The following is a 19,268-nucleotide window of genomic DNA, read 5'->3' as shown; positions in this document are numbered from 1 at the left end:
GCCTCGCCTCCTCCTGGCTGTGGGTGAACCACATTCTGTAATGCAGATAAAAGCTGTGAACAACACTTCTCTCCAGATGAGTGACTCACGAAAGCCTGATCCAACCGTTTTTAGAAAATCAGCTTTGAAAAAAGGCCGTGTTGTTTTCTGGTGGCCGAGGTAAACCGTTAATACTGGGGAGGCCCCTGGGGCTGTGGGCAGGAGGGAGTCCTCGGCCTCGGGGCCTAAGGCTGCGCTGCATCCCGTGGGCAGGGATTCTCATGTGTTGGCTGCCGGGCTTTTGGGGGGGTCCCTATAAAAGTAACACTCTTCTTCCTGGACAATATTCTGAACAAACTGAAAGGTGAGGCAAAGGAGCTGGAAAGTTAGAAATGCATCTATCACCTTTGTAGGGCTTTTGTGAGTGATCGGAAGTAGAGGTGGTAGGTCTGGGTGGGCGGCAACGTGGGTCCCTGACAACACTGAGTGTCAGTGGCCGTGTGGTGCTCTGGTCCCTGATTAGCTGGAGGAGGTACAGCTCTCTCTCTTCCTCTGCCCTCACCACCCTCTGCCTTTCCTGGGTGCCCACTTAACCTACACAGCCACCAGCCCACCCCCTCCTGCCACTGAGACCATGATCTCTTGACCTTGACCCCTGGGATTGCTGTGCCCTCTGCCTCAGGGACACGGGCACCTTCCCCTGACTTTGCTCTATCAATATGTCCAACGTCTGTGCTACTCCAGAATGTGGAGCCTGAAGGTCTGTTTTCATGTCTTCTCCTCTCGGGCACTGCTGGGAGCCGGGGAAGGACCCACCGCTCCCCGGAGCTTGTTTCTTCACCTGGGAAGTGGACTGTGTTCGTTTTCTGTGGCTGCGTCCCAAATCGCCACACATTTAGCAACTTAAAAATAACACCCCCTTGCCATCTGCTGCTGTGGCCAGGAGTCTGGACACAGCGTAACGGAGTTCTCCGCAGGGTCTCAGAGGCCTGCAATCTGGGCCTCAGTTGGGCTGTCTGGTGCTTGGGGCCCTGGTCTCAGCTCATTCGGTCATGTGCAGAATTCACCTCCTTGCAGTGTGGACTGAGGCCCTCGGCCCCTGTGGGCTTCCCTTCTCTGTAGACTGTTCACAGGAGGCCGCTTGCTTCTTCAAGGCCAGCAGGAGAGTGTCTCTCTGTTCAGGAAGGCCCAGTTCCTCCTCAAGTCAGACCCGCCCAGGATCATTTCCCCTCTGGGTTAACTTAAGTCAACTGATTAGGGACCTCAATTACATCATCAAGACCTCTTCACTTTCGGCATGGAATAACCAGATCGTGGGGTGCCAGTCTGGTCACATTCAGAGTTTATGTCCACACTGAAGGGGGCAGGATTTATACAATGTGGACAGCACGGGCCAGGAAACTGGGGGCCGTCTTAGAATTCTGCCTCCCCACGTGGAATTAACTGCACTCCCCTCTCGGGGCATGAGCCTTGTGCTCGCAGGAGTGTGAAGGCACCAGGAGCTCAGTGCAGGCTTGTCTCCTCCTTCCTGCCGTCATACCGAGCACATGAAGCCCAGGCATCCAGTAGCCATTTCTTAACGACTCTGCCTCCTTTCTCACCCAAATCATTGCAACTTTGGCCCGATTGCTGGTACTTTTCTGTTCAACTAAGTTAAGAGCGAAAGACGGCAGAAATAAGTGGGAGAGTCTAACAGTACAATCCATTAATGTTTCCATTTTGCAGGCTATTTTCAGGCAGTTTGATTTGCAAATTTCTGTCCCTGTGAATTTTCTGCTTTGAGACTATTCTGGAAAACATTAAGAGAACAGGGAAGGACAGGTTGCAGCAGTATTTTCCAGAGCTTAGTGGCTTTATCATTGCCAGCTTGGGACATGTGTGTGCCTGTGTGCACACATGTGTGTGTTCCACATGAGTACACATGCATGTGCCTGTGTATTTCTTGTGTTGCTGTGCATATGTGTGCGTATGTGCATGCACTGTGTACTGCTGTGTGTATATGTACTGTGTGCGCTATGCGCTGATGTGTGCATGTGTGTACGCATGTATGATGTGTATGCACTGTGTTGCCATGTGCATGTGTATTTGCTGTGTGCACATGCGTGTATGCATGTATGTGCCTTTGTACACGTGCATACATGTATGCACTGTTGTGTTGCCGTGTACGTGTATATTTGCCACGGGCATTATGCATGTGCACTATGTTCATGCATGTGTGTGCATGTACACGTGTGTGTGCACCATGTGCTGCTGTGTGTGTATACGTGCCGTGTGTGTGCACATGTGTATGTGCTGTGCATTGCTGTGTGCATGTGTGAATGCATGTGCACATGTGTACATGAAGGTGTATGCCTGTGTTGCCATGTGCATGTATATTTGCTGTGTGCACGTGTGTGTATGCGTGTACCCATATACATGTGCATGTGTGTATGTGCTCTGTGTTGCCGTGTACACATATATTTGCCGTGTGCATTATGCATGTGCACTATGTTCATGCATGTGTGTGCAGGTCACATGTGTGCACTGTGTGCTGCTGTGCGTATATGTGCCGTGTGTGCACATGTGTGATGCACTATGCATTGCTGTGTGCAGGCATGTGTATGCACCATGTGTTGCTGTGTGCAGGTGCATGTATGTGCCTGTGTACAGGTGCATGTGTGTATGCACCGTGTTGCTGTGTACATGTATATTTGCTGTGTGCATGTGCACTATGTTCATGCATGTGTGTACATGTGCACATATGTGCATGCACTGTTGCCGTGTGCATGTATATTTGCTGTCTGTGCATGTATGTGTGCACGTATGTGCCTGTATACATGTGCATGTGTGTATGCACTGTGTTGCTGTGTGTGTATTATTTGCTGTGTGCGTGTGTGTTCATGCATGCCTGTGCCTGTGTGCATGTGCACGCATGAGCATGCATGCGTGTGCATGCGTGTGTATGTACTGTGTATTGCTGTGTGCATGTACACGTGTGCCTGTGTGCATGCACTTGCATATGGCCTGGGTGTGCCCATGCGTGCCTGTTGGTGTGTCGTCTCACGTGGCTGCCCCCTCTTCCCGCAGTCTGCTGCAGAGTGTAGCAGTCTCCTGAGGACCCTCCATGGCCTGGAGCAGGTGCACTTGAAGAGATCTCTGGCTCTGCAGCAAGAGGAGGACTTTGCCAAGGCTCACCGGCAGCTGGCCATTTTCCAGAGAAATGAACTGCACAATATCTTCTTCACCCAGATAAAAAGTGCTATTTTCCAAGGGGAACTGAAGCCAGAGGCAGCTAAAATGCTGCTGCAGGATTACGCTGACATACAGGTGAGGCCTCAGATCAGGCTCGCAGTGGTGGGAGCATGACTTCCCTGAACCGTGTCGGTGATTTCTCTTCTCCCAGAGTCAGTCCCGTCTCTTCTCTTGGCTGTGTACTGTGAACTCACCACCTTTTCCTTCTGCCTCTTGACATGTGCATGAGTTTCCAATAAATGGGGCCATTAGTAGCTTGAAGCCCAGGCCCGGGACTCAGGCTGACTTGGATTTGATTTCCAGTTCCACCAGCCATCAGCTCTGTGACTTTAGGCAAACTGCCTGACTTCCCTGAGCCCCAGGTTCCTCACCTGTAAAATGGGGGTAATAGAGCTAATTCCCAGAAAGCCTGTGCATGGCATGATATACACTGAATACACATAGCAGTGAAAAACATGTAAATATATGTGTGCCTGTACGTGTGTGTGTGTGTGTGTGTGTGTGTACACACATCAGTGTATACCCAGGGTTTGCAATCTGTGTCTGGGTATGCCTGGCCGACCCTGTGTGAGTTCTTCTGGGTCAGCCTGAGTGTGAACGTTATTGATCCAAATGGAATGAATTCCTTAATGATAGCGAAAATAGTTGGTCCAAGGCCATCACCATTGCTGTGGGATTTCTCAGGCCCGCGTGGGGTATTTTACATGCACATGTACACACTCAGCGTGAAATCACTGGTGTGCACTCCTGCAGCAGATCTCTGGTCCTGGCGAGGAGCAGAGCCGCACCAGAGAAGACTGAGTGACCATCCCCAAAAGGCTCCTGAACGTGAGTCCTGCGGGACGAGAGGGCCACTCTTGGGAGGCAAGGAACATGAAGGGAACAAGGCAGCTTTTCCATTTTGCTCTAGGTTTTTCCCACTCAAACCTCAGTGAGAGGGACTAGAGTAGGAATTCAGGTCTATTCCCATGTAGGCATCCAGACCTCAAAGCATCACGTAGGTATTGATGGATTTTGCTGTCATTTTTCTCCTTGTGATGGGCCGTGGCTGACTCTCAACACTGGGGCCTTTGAGGTAGAGTGTGTGATTGTTAATCATAATGGAGTCAAGAAGGAGACTTCCATGGGTGATAATGGTAGCAGGACACAGGCTTCTTTGACCCCAAGTGCTGGAGTATTGGAAGATGGCAGCTATGCGTTTCTTTAGGTAATGGGGACAAGTCAGCGGTTCCCATGGACCCAATTTTGTGGCGAATAGGAATATTGTCTCTGTATTCCTGTTATATGGATTCTGCTGCCAGTAAGTCAGGGAGATACCGGTATTCAGCCACATCTGACCGACCATTCTGCTTTTCACTGTCTGGACAGTGCACGTTCCCAGGCGTCAAGAACTGGAGATAACACTGCTTTGGTTAGAGAGGAGACTGTCCTTGGCATCATATGTTATCTTGTTGAAAAGATACATCGATCTTTTTGGTGACCTGTTGCAGGGACACTATTTCCACGGATGGGAAAAGACAGCAGAGCCAATCAGGGGGATGATGCCACTTAGGCTAATGTAATTACTGCTGGTCTGATTACCACTGGTCAGCTGCATTTTGGAGGAGCCTACTATGATGTTAGTGCACAGGCCCTGGCGTTAGATTACTGAGTTCAAGTCCCTGCTTAACCATTTACCAGCAGTGCGATGTGGACTCAGTTTCCTCATCTGTGAAATGGGGATAATAATAGTCTCTCTCTAGACTAAGTTAAATAAGGCGAGAAACACTCTGAGCCCAGTGCCGGGCCCAGAGAAGACACCCAGTGTAAAGTAGGTTATCGACGTCTTGTGTTTGGTTGGGGTTTGTTATCTTGTCTCCCATCTCCTCCACGAGCATGGAAGTTCTGAGGGTCATGGCTGATGGCTGATTTATCCCAGAACGTCAGCACCTGTGCTGGTGCTGTGTTTCGAGAAACCCATGGGTGAAGGCTGAGTGCCTGAGTGAAATTTGCATCCCCTTCCCTGGGGCAATAACGTTGTTTTGCCAACTCCTAACTATCTGGGTCTAGAATGCACTTTTCCAAGCTCTCATTCCTTACTAGTATTTCATTTTCTTCTAAGCCTTTGTTAAGAGCAGGGCAGTTTAAGGTGTTAATCCCCATGCTTCTATTCCTGTGTTTTCTTCGGGAAGAAAATGCAATACTTTATAGGTCTAGAAAGAATATGCTCTAAGTTTTAATTAGGCATATTTTCTTGATTTTTTTTTTAAACAGGAGAAATTAGAAGAGTTAATGGATTTTTTCCAGGCTAGTAAGAGATACCATCTAAGTAAAAGATTTGGCCACAGGGAGTACCTGGTTCAGAACATGCAGTCATCAGAGACCCGTGTACAAGGCCTTCTGAGCGCTGCTGATGCTCAGCTCACGCTGTTCATCCAGAAACATGAGAGGTAAGACCCGGAAGCCATGCCAGATGATGCACGGGAACCACCTTGCCCTGCTGTCCTCATCAGAGACCACCTATGCCGCTTGGTCAGCGAATGCACTGGTGGCGCCTTACTTATTCCTTAAGATGAATTCTCTAGTTGTAAGAATCCTTTGCATCATAGAATTTCTAAAACCTTCTTGATAATTGGGACAGCCATACAATGAACCTTCCGTGTGCCCGTCATTCAACTTCAGTGGCCAACCTTGATGTTGCTCTACAGCCCGACCTGGAGTCATCTGTTTTTTTTTTTTTTATTTTTATAAATAGTTTATTTATTTATTTGACAGAGAGAGCAAGAGAGCACAAGCAGGGTGAGCAGCAGAGGGAGAGGGAGAAGCAGGCTCCCTGCTGAGCAGGGAGCCCAATGTGGGGCTCAATCCCAGGACCCTGGGGTCATGACCTGAGGCGAAGGCAGACGCTTAACCGACTGAGCCACCCAGGCCGCCCCCCACCCGGAGTCCTCTTAAAGGAAATCCCCAACATTTCACTGAGAGATCAGTGGTGGAGGCTTACATGAGCTGTGTGGTGGGAGAGCCTGCTTCTCCCTGAGCTTGGGCGCTCTGCGGCTCTTGCATTCACCTTGGCAGTGAAATCTAAATACACAGACGCTTGTCGTGCATTGTCCCTGGTTTTTCTTTGCAGCCCTGGGGGGATCATGTAGTCGGTGGCGATGCAGGCTCGTAGCAGGGCAGCCTCCGCCCCTTTCCTCCCAGCTAGTCTTTGAGGTACTTACCTGCAAACAGTGACATTTATTCTTTTTGGTTATGAGAAGCTCTAAGATAAATAGAGGCATGCCTATGAAGTTGGCTTTCCCAGGACAGTCTGTGGCATTAGGAATTGCTTCTGCCACCTTGGTAATTTTTTTAGGACTCTGCGGCTCTCTTGCCCTATTTAATGAGGATTCTGTAAGGTGCAAATTATGTGAACAGTCACTACCCGAAGATGCTAATGAATTTGTCACTGCAGTTGCCTTGACATTCCTGATTAATTTTCACTCAAGGAAAGAAACAGTTCTTTGCCTTGAGTGGAAGCACCTGACCGTCAGTTGTACTGTGGTGAGCAGTTACCAGAGAGGTGTGTTTTAGCTCTGATTTTTAAATTCTGTTTTAAAAAGTTGGCACAGGGACACCCGGGTGGCTCAGTGGGTTAAGCATCCCACTCTTGGTTTCAGCTCAGATCAGGATTTCCCAGGGTCGTGAGATCAAGCCCCATGCCAGGCTCTGCACTCAGCGCAGAGTCTGCTTAAGATTCTCTCTCTTTCCCTCACCCACCCCCTCTGCCCCTCTACTGGCTCATGTGTTCTCTCTCTCTCAAATAAATAAATATTTTTAAAAATTTTTAAAAATTAATTAATTAATTAAAAGTTGGCACAGACATGTTTCTGAAGTATGTATCCACCATTCATTCATTTATGTATTCATTCCTTCAAGAAACTTCCATGGGTATCTACCTGTGCCAAGCAGGGGGCCCAGCCCAGTGATGCAGACAGACTGGGAATAGTCATGGTGATCGTGGTAGTAACAGACTGTGTCGGTCAGGATTCTCCAGAAAAATAGCCAGTGAGATAGATATGAGAGATTGGCGCACATAATTACAGAGGCTGAGGACTCCACCCCCTGCCACTTGCAAGCTGGAGACTCTGGAATGCTTTGGAAAACCAGTGTGTAGTTCAGTCTGAGTCCAAAGGCCTGAGAACCAGCGGATCCCAGTCCGAGGGCAGGAGAAGGTGAGATGAGGTGTCCAGCTGAAGCGGTGAGGCAGGACAAAGGGGCAGATTCCTCCCTCCTTCGCCTTTTGTTCTATTCGGTCCCCTACTGGATTGGCTGGTGCCCCCCCAACACTGGGGAGGGCTGTCCCCCCCATTCAAGTGCTAATCTCTCCTGCAAACACCCTCCCAGACACACCCAGACACAGTGTTTAATGTGGGTGCCCTGTGGCTAGCCAGGTTAGCATGAGGAATTAACCCTACACAGTATTTCCTGCATTTACCTATTTGGACTTTGCTGGTGACAATCCCATCACCAGCAATTCTGAACCCACCGTCTCCTCTTGGAAAATTGTACCTGGAGTGCTGTGGTCCCTGGAGCATCACTGTCTCCCAGAGCTCTTGCCCAGGCTCTGCCCGCACAGGCAGTGTCTAGCGTTGAGCTTTCTGGGCATGGCTCTAGGGACGCCGACCTTGCCCTTCCTGTACTTTGGGAACGTCTTAGCTGCCCATTCTGCTCCTGCTCCTTCAGGGTAAAGACTTTTTCTGATCAGACCAAACGAACGCAGAGATGAACGTTCAGCCACCGCAGCAGGCGAGCTAAGGGTGGGTGTGGAGAGTGCATCACCCACCTCCGTCTCTCTCCTAGAGCAGGGTACCTGGACGAGGAGCAGATGGAGGTGCTGCTGGAGCGTGCTCAGACAGAAGTCTTTTCCATCAAGCAGAAGCTGGACAATGACTTAAAACAGGAGAAGAAGAAGCTGCACCAAAAATTAATCCTGAAGAGAAGACGAGAGATGCTGCAGAAGGTATGTGAGCAATGACATCAGGGGGGCCTGAGGCCACATTTCTCTGATGGTCAGGCCTGATTTAAGGGTAGTATCTAGAAGGATGGATGAGCTGCAGTGACTCCAGTGATCCTCTGTGAATACTCCTGCTGCTGCTGATCGATCTGTCAGTGGCACAGTTAGGATGTAGCTCCACGGAGCCAGAGAGCCAGAGATTTATGCCATATCCCCGATGCTGAGGACACACAGTAGGTGCTTGGTGAATAGTGGTAGAATGGTGACCCTGTTTGGCCACTTGGGCCATCCCATGTCCTCACAGCACAGAACGGAGACTGCCCGCAAGTGCTCTGGGAAATCCCAGCACGATGGACATCTTTATTATGCCTGTCCACGTTTCCTCATCCCCCGTGGGGCCTTCACGCCTACGGTTCTCTCCCCAGGGATCTTCTGTCCCCGTATCTGAACCCGCCTGAGGTGTGACCTCCTCCCTCAGGTCTCCCTCGGATCTCCTTCCGGAAAGACCTCTCCTGACCTCCTCATTTCAATGTCTGTCATGGATCTCAGGGTGTTTTTTTCCCCTTATAACCTTGCAAGCAGCAGGTCCTCTGTGCCCAGGACACAGAATAACAGCAGAGTTCATTGACGTGAGCTCTGCACCGGGCAGGCCTCTGAGAACCACACACATGTTAAACAGCTCACTGAATCCTCCCAACTACTCTGTGAGGTAGATCAGCCCCATTTTACAGATGAGGACGTGGAGGCACAGAGAGTTCTAGATGCTCACTTGGGGTCTCTCAGCTCGTCCACAGAGGAGCCAGGCTTGGAACCCAGGTGGTCTGTTCTTGGGCTTTACCTACTCGATAAATACGTGTCCAATACATGTTCAGCAGATGGAGCTCTCACTATTTGGGGTTACTTTCTTTTTTTTAGAGAGTGTGTGAACAGAGAAGGGTGGGCAGAGTGAGAGGGAGAGAGAGAATCCCAAGCAGACTCCCCACTGAGTGCGGAGCCCAACGCGGGGCTCGAGCTCCCGACCCTGAGATCATGACCTGAACCGAAACCCAGAGTTGGATGCTTAACTGACTGAGCCACCCAGGTGCCCTTATTTCGGGTTACTTTCTTAAGCACACCTTTCTCCGTGTGAGATCGTTGGGAGGAGACTGTCACCGTTCTGTGCCTCCTGCACAGGTTTCCATGGGCTTCCCCAGAGGGCTGTGTGCGCCGAGCCTGTCCCCACTTAGTTTTCCTCTCTGAAACCCCTGCAGCACAAGGAGCAGCGGAAGGAGCAGCTGTCCCTCGGGGAGGCTCTGCGAGCTACCGAGGACGCCAGCCAGTACCTGGGCCAGTGGGGGAGCCTGCTGGCGGAGCACAGCGCCGTGCTGGAGGAGCTGCAGGAGCGTCTGGACCAGGCCGCCCTGGAGGAGCTCAGGGCCCTGACACTGTCGCTGTCTGAGAAGGCCACCGAGGAGCTGCGGCGCCTGCAGAACTCGGGGATGACCCAGGAGCTGCTCAAGCGCAGCGTGCCCTGGCTCTTCCTGCAGCAGATCCTGGAAGAACACAGCCGGGGGCTGGCTGCCCGGGCCCAGCAGCTCGAGGGTGAGGAGAGGGACAGGGACCAGGAGGGCATCCAGAGCGTGAGGCAGAGACTGAAGGATGACGCTCTGGAGGCCTCAACGGAGGAGCAGGTGGAGCTGAGACGCTGGGAGCACCTGATCTTCATGTGAGCATCCTCACCCTCCCCCGCCCCCAGGGAGGGAGGGGCCGGCCTGCGGTTGTGGGGACGGCAGGTCCGTGGTCACCTGAACTCGCAGCCCAGGGAAGAAGCCACCCTTGGTCACAGCGTGAGGAGCCAGGGCCGGTGGGAGGCAGGCTTTGTAGCAAGAAGAGGGTGAGGTGCCCTGGGTTCCCATGGGAGGATGTGACTTGGGGGGGAGCTAGAACCCGCTACTCCCGCATAAGCGGAAACTGCGCTGGGACCCCTTGATCAGAAGCTCGGTCGATGCGGGGCCTTATCCCCGGGAGCAGAGTGGGGAGCAGAACTAGCAGGGAGGTTACCCTCACCGTCTCTTCACTGGGCCCCTTCCTCTGTTCACTGATTTCGGTGCTTGAGCTATTTGTTTCATTCTTAATTCGAGAACCGTGTCATGACGTCACCTCTGAGTAGGATGTAGGGGCCACAGCTGGCCGACTCCCCTGCCGATATGACTAGGAAACATTGGATAAATGGCACAGCTACTGTTTTTAAAGACAGGGGGCGCCATGAGAGCAGTGAGGACCCGCTGAAGTCACATGCCAGAGGGACCAGAGCCCCGCGGCCCTGCCCTTCCTGCCAGTGGTTACCAGCTCTCCGTGTGGACTGAGATTGGATTGGCATGGCCCAAATGGGACAACTCCCGGGCGTAACAGAGACCCACGAAGCTTTTGGCAGTCAGTGGAGGCTGGCCCATCAGACTGGAAACTGAAGGAGCTCCAAACAAGGCTAGTGTGGGGCTGTCGAGCAGAGTGAGATGTGGCCAGTGTAGAGCAGAAAACCTAGATTTAAATCCCAGCACCACCACCGACTGTCTGAGTGTAGGAGAGTTATATAACCTCTAGAGCCTCATCTGTCTTGCCTTAAACAATACTAAATCATTTAGGGTGCTTTTGGCAGCGCATGATACTGTCGGGTTGATAAAAGGTGAAGAAATTATTTTATAAGTTGGAGTCAAGTGGTAAATGCTTCCCGTCTTGATTCAGTGGCTCAATAATTCCATCAAGCACCCAGTTCTGATGGTCTTTCTGCTCCACTGTCCTCAGTGTGCCACCTTGGTCTTTGGGCTCATCCCCTCATGGTTTCAGGATGGCTGTTGTGGCTCCAGGTGTCACACTTATCGTCTCTTTATAACATCTGAGCCATCACCCCTTCTGATATCACTGGTCAGGACTACATCACAGGCCCATGCTGAAACCATTCACCGGCAAGGAGAATGAAGGGACCGTGACTGTCGGAGACCGGAGGGCTGTCAACTTTTTAAATGAAGTGCCGATAAGTGTAGTCTCTGAGGGCTACATGGTTTTTGTTGCAACTACCCAACTCTGCCATGGTATGGAGAAAGCAGCCATAGACAGTCTGTAAACTCACGAACTTGACTGTGTGCTAATAAAACTTTATGAACAAAAACAGGCCGGGGGCTGGACTTGGTCCACAGGCCATCGTTTGCCAGTTCCTGCCTTAGACCATTTGTAACATCCCTCCTTGGGCTGTGACGGGTGTTCCTGTCCCCAGCATCGTTGGAGGGCAACTCCTCTAGACAGACACTGAGCAGACAAGGTGTAAGGAAGTGGCTCTGGGTCCAACAAGAGGTCACCTTCACGGCATTGATGAGGGAGTGCATGAGATCATATATTTACATCTTTTAACACAACCCTTGATCTGCAGTTGGTGATCAGTAAGTAATGGCTGCTACTGTTGCCGCCATCATTCCCGTGCTGAAGAGCTCAGATGATCAGCAGGAGAGCAGACACCTAAAGAGATTGATCAGGACAAGTAAGCATGGGCAGGTAACCATTCCGGGTACACCGGAGGGTCCAGATCTTTGCCAGGCTCCGAGGGAGGACTGCTATGTACACCAGCCACCGACCTGTCACTGGGAGCCAGAGATGAGCGGGCAAGGGCCCCCGGTGCTCTGCTGGGAGGGGCAAGACCCAGGGAGGAGCAGCTTGATAGGAGGTCCTGGTCCTTATCTGGGTATAAAGTGGAGAGACCGGTGTGACTGGTGTGAAGGAACAAAGTTAAAACCATCACTAGCAGCACAGGGGAAATAAGCCATAACCACTATCTACTCAGTCTGTTTATTTAGAGCAACTAAGTCACTGTTTCTTTCCAAGGACATGGTCGTACCCATTTGGCAAAGACAGAGCTTCTTTTCCCTTTCCCAAATGGACCTCCCAATCCTTAAAGTTGCTTTTCCTTTCAACAAACCAACCAACCAACCCAGAAATTTAAGCGAACAGACAAACCCAAACAACCTGTTCAAGCAAAGAAACAAACAAAGCTTATGCCCATTTAGCATCCTTTTCTGGGTATAGACGCTTCACAGCTTAAGCTGAACCTTAGGCACACCGTTAATTCTGAATCCAGAGCCCTGTTTGTTGGACGTGGTTGCATGCACAGGAGTGTGCGGGGGATGCTGTGGGTCGGCAGGAGGGGAGCGAGTCCTTTCCAGCGTATCTGCTTAGCCGGTCGCTCTCCCCTCTCTGCTGGGCCAGCATGCTGTGCGCTGGGCATCGGTGGTCCCTCCCACCTGCACCCTGGGAGGGACCTCATTACCATAGCATCTTGCCGCCATGCCCATCCTTCCTTGCTTTAGCCTCTGGTGGGACAGGATCTGTCTGGCTTCGACCATTTCTTCTCTCCTCCTACACAGTGCTCTTCCCCGGCACTGACCTGGCCAGCGTTTGGGTTCCCGGGTGTTTGCAGAGAGAGTGTGCCATCTCGGGGCTCCTGCTCATCTCTGTCTTTAGGGTTCTGTCCCTGTTTACTTCTCAGGCTTTGTTGGTGTATTTTTTTCTTGAGCACACAAGATGCTGTCTTTTCTCCAAGCCCATAAAAATCAGATCCTTAAATGCCACTTCTTATTCCTGCGAATTGTTCTCAGAAGTAATGACTCAGCTCAGCACGCATCCCACCAAAGTCTTTTTACACGCTCCAGCCGGCTTTGGACTCTTCGAAGTATCTGAATTAGACTTGACATTCCCATTACTGGCTGGCCGTTTTCTGCAACTTCATTTGGATCCATTTTGCAGACAGTATTACCAGAGCCGCCACTGATTTAGACATTCACTGGAAAAAGAGAATTCTCACCTTACTATCAGAAAACTCTTTATGATTTTTCTCAGGGTTAAAGAGGGTCAAAGAACGATGCCCACAGTGTGCGTCTGCTCGTCTGCTTTGCTTATTTAAGGTTCCAAAAGGTTGCAGCCTTTATTTCTGAGGCGTTATGTAAAAATGGTTTTGCACAATCATTTTGGGAAACACATTTTTAGAAGCTTTGCAATTTCAAGCAGGATAGAGTTGCTCGAAACCTGGTTGAGGAAAGTAGGAATTAATAAGGATGCATGTTTTTGCCAGGAAAAGCATGTCTTTGAGATGTCTTTTCTGAGCTCACTAGCAGCACAGGGGAAATAACAGGGGAAGGAACGACCAGCCAGTAATGGGAATGTCAAGTCTAATTCAGATACTTCGAAGAGTCCAAAGCCGGCTGGAGCGTGTAAAAAGACTTAAACTCCCATCAGGGCGAAGACCCTGCCCGGCTCCTGTGTTTCTGTGTTATCTGGGTGTCTACACCGCAGAGGATTAAGACTAGATCACAGAGGGCTGATCGGCTTGAGGATGGGCAGGAGTAATGACTCAGCCATCTCAGAGTTGCTTTCACTTTGGATTCCACACACCTGCAAACACATGGGGCAAAGGTTCTCCAAGAGGTCAAGGACAAAGGAGCAGCTGCCCTTTCCTGGGGCTCTTTTTACAAAGTTGGTTCATCCCCTCTCGTGAGAAATCCGGGATGGGTGTTGAGACATGGGCCTGGGGCCTTTAGACTGTCCAGCCGGAGGCCCATGTCAGCTGGAAGGTCCTATTCTGTTTCCAGGGGAGAATATTCTAGCTCAACTGCAGTCCCACTCTCCCTCCTTGAGATTTGGGTGTGGCGGGGCTGGCCGTGGCCTCCCACGGTAGTCCCGCAGGTATGTCTGCATTTAAAGCATCCACAGGGCACATTTGACCCAGCCGGTGTTGACTGGACATTGAGAATACCAAACAAATCTGGGCTTGTCTACGGAGAACATTTGTCAGACGAACAAGTGAACAGGCACGCGTTGCCCAAAGCAGGAAGGAGCGGTCACTTGCTTGCTCCCGGCTCTGGGAGGAGCTTCTGTGCAGGGGTCCCTAGCACACTTCCTTTCACGTCTCCCTGGAGAGGTGGGCTTGTGAGCCCGTGACCGGCCTCCCCTGCAGAGTGGGCTGTGGGCCTTGCAGAAGGAAGACTGGGAGGATTCTTCAATCTTCTTACCTGTCAACAGAGGACTGAGTTGCGGGAAAGATTAGCAACGGTGTAGGTAAATGCATTTGTTTCCTGGGGGTTGCCAAGTACCGCACGCTGGGAGGCTTCAAAGGATTCTCTTGCTGCTCTGGAGGCCGGAAGTCTGAAATCAAGGTGTCCGCAAGATGTCCCCAGGCTCCCTCTGAAGACACCAGGACAGAATCTGTTCCTTGCCCCTCTGTTAGCTTCTGGGGCTGCTACCGTCTTTGGCAGCTGTGCTTGCTTCCTCACTCCAGTCCGTGCCTCTGTGGTCCTGAGCCCTTCCCCTGTGCCCGGGTCTTTCTCCTTACAGTGACCTCAGTCATGTTCGGTGAAGGGCCCATCCTCCTCCATTATGACCTCATCTTACTTTCGCATCAGCAAAGACCCTGTTTCCAAATAAGATCACAATCCCAGGTACTGGGGGTTAGGATTTGACATCTTTGCGGGGGACACAGGTCAGCCTTTAGCAGTAAATCACTCAGCATATTCCCAGCATGGAATGGGTTTTCTCTGCATGGTGGCTGTCGGTCATGATCCTTTAACACCCAGTGCAAGGGCCCCCTCGCCCCTTGTCCTCCTGAGCTGAGCTGGGCATCTCTCCTCCAGGCCACTGGCCCTTACGTAGGGTGCTGCTGAGCGGGCTCGGCAGATGACGCTTTGTTTTCACGTCTGGTTCTAAAGCGAAAGCAGGCTCTCTCCCCCATCAGGAAGGCTGGGAGGCCTGTTGCCTGCCTGTGGACACCCTCACAGCCTGGCCTCATCCAGCTGTAACTTCTCTCCAGCATGGTGATGGGTCCCACACAGCACACATTAGGTGCTCAAGAGATTCTTGTGGAACGAATGCACAATTAAAGACATGATGGGGTTTTCTAGACATGGATTTAATGAATGGAGTTTGCTCTGAATTCCCAGCTTCTCCACCCCCAGCAACCCCCCACCACCCGTTTCCTCTTTCTATTTTATTTAAAGATTTTATTTATTTGAGAGCGTGAGAGAGCAGAAGCAGAGGGGAGGGTCGGAGCGGGAGAAGCAGACTCCCCACTGAGCAGGGAGCCTGACATGGGGCTCGATCCCGGGACCCTGAGATTATGACCTGAGCTGAAGGCAGAAACTTAACTGACTGAGCCACCCAGGTGCCCCTTTTTTTATTAAAAAAATTTTTTTTAATTCAATTTGGTTAACATAGTGTATTATTAGTTTCAGTTTCAGGGGTAGAATTTAGTGATTCGTCAGTTGCACACAACACCCAGCGCTCATCCCCTCACGTGCCCTCCTTCATGCCCATCCCCCAGTCACCCCCTCCCCCGCCCCCTCTCCTCCTGCCACCCTGTTTGTTCCCTAGAGTTAAGAGTCTCTTACGGTTTGCCTCCCTCTCTTGCTCGCTTTTCCAGGAAGCTCTGCTCCTCAGCCTTCTCCCTGTCTGAAGAGGAGCTGCTCAGGATGAGGCAGGAAGTTCACGGCTGCTTCGCTCAGATGGACAGGAGCTTGGCTCTGCCCAAAATCCGGGCCCGTGTCCTGCTGCAGCAGTTTCAGACTGCCTGGCGAGAAGCAGAGTTCCTGAGGCTGGACCAGGCCCTGGCTGCCCCTGAGCTGCAGGTAAGAGGCTTGTCCCGGCCGCTCCTTGATTATAGACACAGGGCATCTCCCACCCCTAATGCTGTGGGCTCTGACCCCGCCGCCCACCTTGGGCTCATCTCTTCTCTGCTCTGCAGCCATACCAGCATCCGGCTACTCCTGGAACTGCCAAGCTTGTCCTAACCTTTAGGTGCCCAGCCCAGACCCCCTTCCTGGGCCCTGCATTTTAGCCACTCATGGCTCACACCTGCACCCTCCTCTGGGCCTGGCCCCGGGGCAGATGGGCACCCTGTGGCCCAAGAGGTTTCTTTCCCTCCTGCTCCTTCAGCCACGCCCAGTGACCGACTCAGGGTATAAAAGCTTGGCCCCTTCTTTAAGTGGCACGAGGAGGATGCTCACATCCACTCAGGTGGGTTAGGAAAAGGGAGCCTCTCACACCAGGCCTTGTAGCGTGATGATGGACAGCTGCCTTTTCTGAGCACCTATGTGCCTCAAAGGCAGACCACTCTTGGGTGCCGTGTTTGCTCCGGAGCCCCCCATGGAGCAGTCAAGGCTAGACTTTCCTGGGACCCTCGCCCTGCATGGCTCTTTCCCCTTCCTGGTCTGGTTCCCTGACTCCCCACATGCTGCTCCGAGCTCCTCTCTCAGGAAACCATGCACACGCCAATCCCATCTCTGGCTCTGCCTTTGGGGAGCCCAACCTAAGACAAGGCCTTTGAACTTGCCATTTCTTCTGCCAGGAACATGCTTTCCCCAGAATATCAAGGGCCAGCTCTTTGTGGTCTGTTCGAGCCTCGGCTCAACTTACCCTGCAGAGGTCCACCCTGAGCACCCATCCAGAAGACCCCCCTCCCCAGGCATTCATCATATGGCTGTGGTCCATGTCTTCATGTAATTGATCACTGAAATGTCCTGGTTTCTCAGCCTGCTCACTGTGTCCCTGACCCATTCATCACTCTGTCCCCAGCACCTAGAAAGTACCTGGCGCATAGTAGGTGTGCAGTGCATGTGAATGAGCCGGCCAACCACCAAATGTATGCAAGATGTCGGGCTTCCCTGGAGGTGATATTATGTTGGGACTGAACACATATTCAAAGCGCTTAAGCTTAGGTGATCCTATGCATGTTCACAGCAGTGCCAGGGGCTACGTTTCTCTGCTCATTTTGCAGAAGAGAAACCCACCAGCATAGGAAAAGTGGACCAACTAAGGCAGGCAGGGGGTGGTGGAACTGGGCTTGGGGCTGGTATTTTCTGACTTGAAACCCACTGTTTTCCTTTAGGGGAAGAAAAAAATATTCAGATGTATCCGTATTGAATAAAAAACAGCGAGATGCAGAAACAACTTAGAAGTTTTATGTTCTTCCAAAAAACCCCCAAAAAAGGGTTTTTTCTCTTTCTGTTCCTGGAAGAGTGCAGGATTTATAAGATGATGGTAGTTAGAGAGTAAACGAAGTTGTTGTTTTTTTTTATGTTTTGGAACAATGAATAAAGATATTTCCATAGAAGTAAAGTGAGGTGTGTTTCCCCTGCTTTGGAACTGATCGAGGGCCAATCCTGGCAGGAATTAAGTTCCTGATTCTAAAGTTGTTTAGGGTGCTTGGTTTAGAAAGAGTTGGCCCTGCCCTCTACCTCAGAGGAGCAGATACACTTGCCCCAAGTGTGAACTGTGCTCGCTTGATAACCCTGCAGAAGAGGGGCACCTGGATGGCTCAGACCGTTAAACGATTGCCTTTGGCTCAGGTTGTGATTTCGGGGTCCTGGGATTGAGCCCCATGTCTGGCTCTCTGCTCAGCAGGGAGCCTGCTTCTCCCTCTCCCCTGCTATGCTTGCACAAACTCTCTCTCTCAAATTAAAAAAAAAAAAAAACAACCCTGCAGAAGAAATGCTCAGAAGGGCTGGCAGGGGTTGGCTGAGGCTGGTTCCCTTCCTGAGGCCCAGCGTCGAAAGCAGAGGTGCAGGTGGTGGTGGAGTCTGATGGCCCCAGCAGGGAGAGCTGCTCCATGTAGCTTCACTAGGACAGGGACCTCTTCAGTCGGGTCCCCTGCTCAGAGAAGCTGATGGGTTGAGGTCCCATGGCTGGGAGGAGGAGGACCCGGGTTGGCTGTGCTGTCTGGCGGCAAAGCTTTGGCTCTGCTAGCTGGAGTCCTTCTCCCTTTGGTGGACCGAAGGCCCACGAACTGAGCTTGTTGAGGCAAGCGTACATCTTTCCCCCTCTGCTGTCCAGCTGAAGACAACTTGCAGCTCTGGGGGCCGCAGGGGCCCCTCGGGCCCCTCCTGGCTCTGGGAGACATAGTGGATGCACAGACCGGCAGGTGGTCACTTTCCTGCCGGTGTTTTCTCTTGCCCCCGCCAGCAGCAGTCCAAGGCGAGAAAGCCGCGCTCCAAGAGTAAAAGCAAGATAGACCTTTTGAGGAAGTGCATTGAAGACAAAATTCAGCTCTTTGAGGAGCAGGCCCCTGAAGACCTGGTTGAAAAGGTCAGTGCTTCTGCTTTATCCGATCTCGTTGCCCACACAGGGCTGATGCCACCCCATTTCCAGGGCGCGGAGGGGACTGCCCATCTCGGCCAGGCACCCTATTCGGCTGTGCTCCTGCAGCTGGGACCCACCCATGCCCCTCAGGCCTCTCCACCGTCCTGTCTGCAACCCTCCTTCTGCGCTTCCCCACCGGATCTGGGTCGTCCTGCGGGCCTCACATCTGCTGCAATGTCCGCGGCGTTGGGGGCGCCTGGCCCTGCGCTGAGGCCTTCACACGTGCCGTACTGAACGATCCTGAGCACGCTGCGCATGAGCACACGGCGCCGTCCGCGTTCTTCCCTCTCCCCGGACGGCCCTGGCCCTGCGCTGAGGCCTTCACACGTGCGGTACCGGACGTTCCTGAGTGCGTGGCGCATGAGCACAGTGCTGTCCCCGATCTTTCCTCTCCCCGGATGGACCTTGCCGGCTTCCCTTACCTGAATGAATGAACCGTGCCCTTGGCTGTCCTGAGGAATTGCCTCTGTCCTCAGGTGTCCCCTCTCCCAAGAAGCCGGCCCGGATCACCCAGTTCTTCCCGCTCATTCCTCCGCCCTGTCCTTTCTTATCCTAACACAACCCCACACGGCGCATTCACCGCACTGGGATTCTGAGCAGGCGGCAGTGTGGCAGGCACGGTGTCCATGATCTCTGGGACTACAGTGGTGACAGACAGTTCTGGCCCCGCTCTCATGGGGAGCACGTTATGGCTGGGGGAGACGGACAGAAAGCACCCATCGATGGTGATCAGCACCTTTAGGAAATGAAAGGAGATGATGTGACAGTCACAGAACAGGGGTGAGGGGAGTGAGACGGACTGTAGGCAGCAGAGTCGGGTCAGGTCTCTCTGAAGAGGTGACACCATGTTACCTTTGTCTGGGTGCCTGCCGTGTCCCCCAGCACTCAGGAAAGGGGAGGTTCCCCAGAAGAGTGCTCCCTGCACGGACATATC

At 52.1% G+C, this 19,268-nt stretch overlaps 1 protein-coding gene across 2 annotated transcripts in view; it reads left to right on the top strand.

Moving 5' to 3' along the window:
* The window catches only part of EVC2 (EvC ciliary complex subunit 2), a 128,499-nt gene that overhangs the window by 76,448 nt on the left and 32,783 nt on the right, over window positions 1-19,268 (top strand). For both annotated transcript variants that reach the window (XM_088020882.1, XM_088020881.1), the window contains exons 11-16: window positions 3,046-3,285; window positions 5,464-5,639; window positions 8,032-8,191; window positions 9,436-9,890; window positions 15,621-15,825; window positions 18,158-18,280. In XM_088020882.1, coding sequence (XP_087877008.1) covers window positions 3,046-3,285; window positions 5,464-5,639; window positions 8,032-8,191; window positions 9,436-9,890; window positions 15,621-15,825; window positions 18,158-18,280 — 1,359 coding nt within the window. The remainder of the gene's footprint in view (window positions 1-3,045; window positions 3,286-5,463; window positions 5,640-8,031; window positions 8,192-9,435; window positions 9,891-15,620; window positions 15,826-18,157; window positions 18,281-19,268) is intronic.

Source organism: Eumetopias jubatus, unplaced genomic scaffold (genome assembly GCF_037043125.1).
Source record: "Eumetopias jubatus isolate StellerSeaLion01/CBP00866 unplaced genomic scaffold, mEumJub1_p1.0 scaffold_2, whole genome shotgun sequence".
NCBI lineage: Eukaryota > Metazoa > Chordata > Mammalia > Carnivora > Otariidae > Eumetopias > Eumetopias jubatus.
Note: the sequence above shows the minus strand (reverse complement) of the source record. Positions and strands in the feature narration are given on the sequence as shown.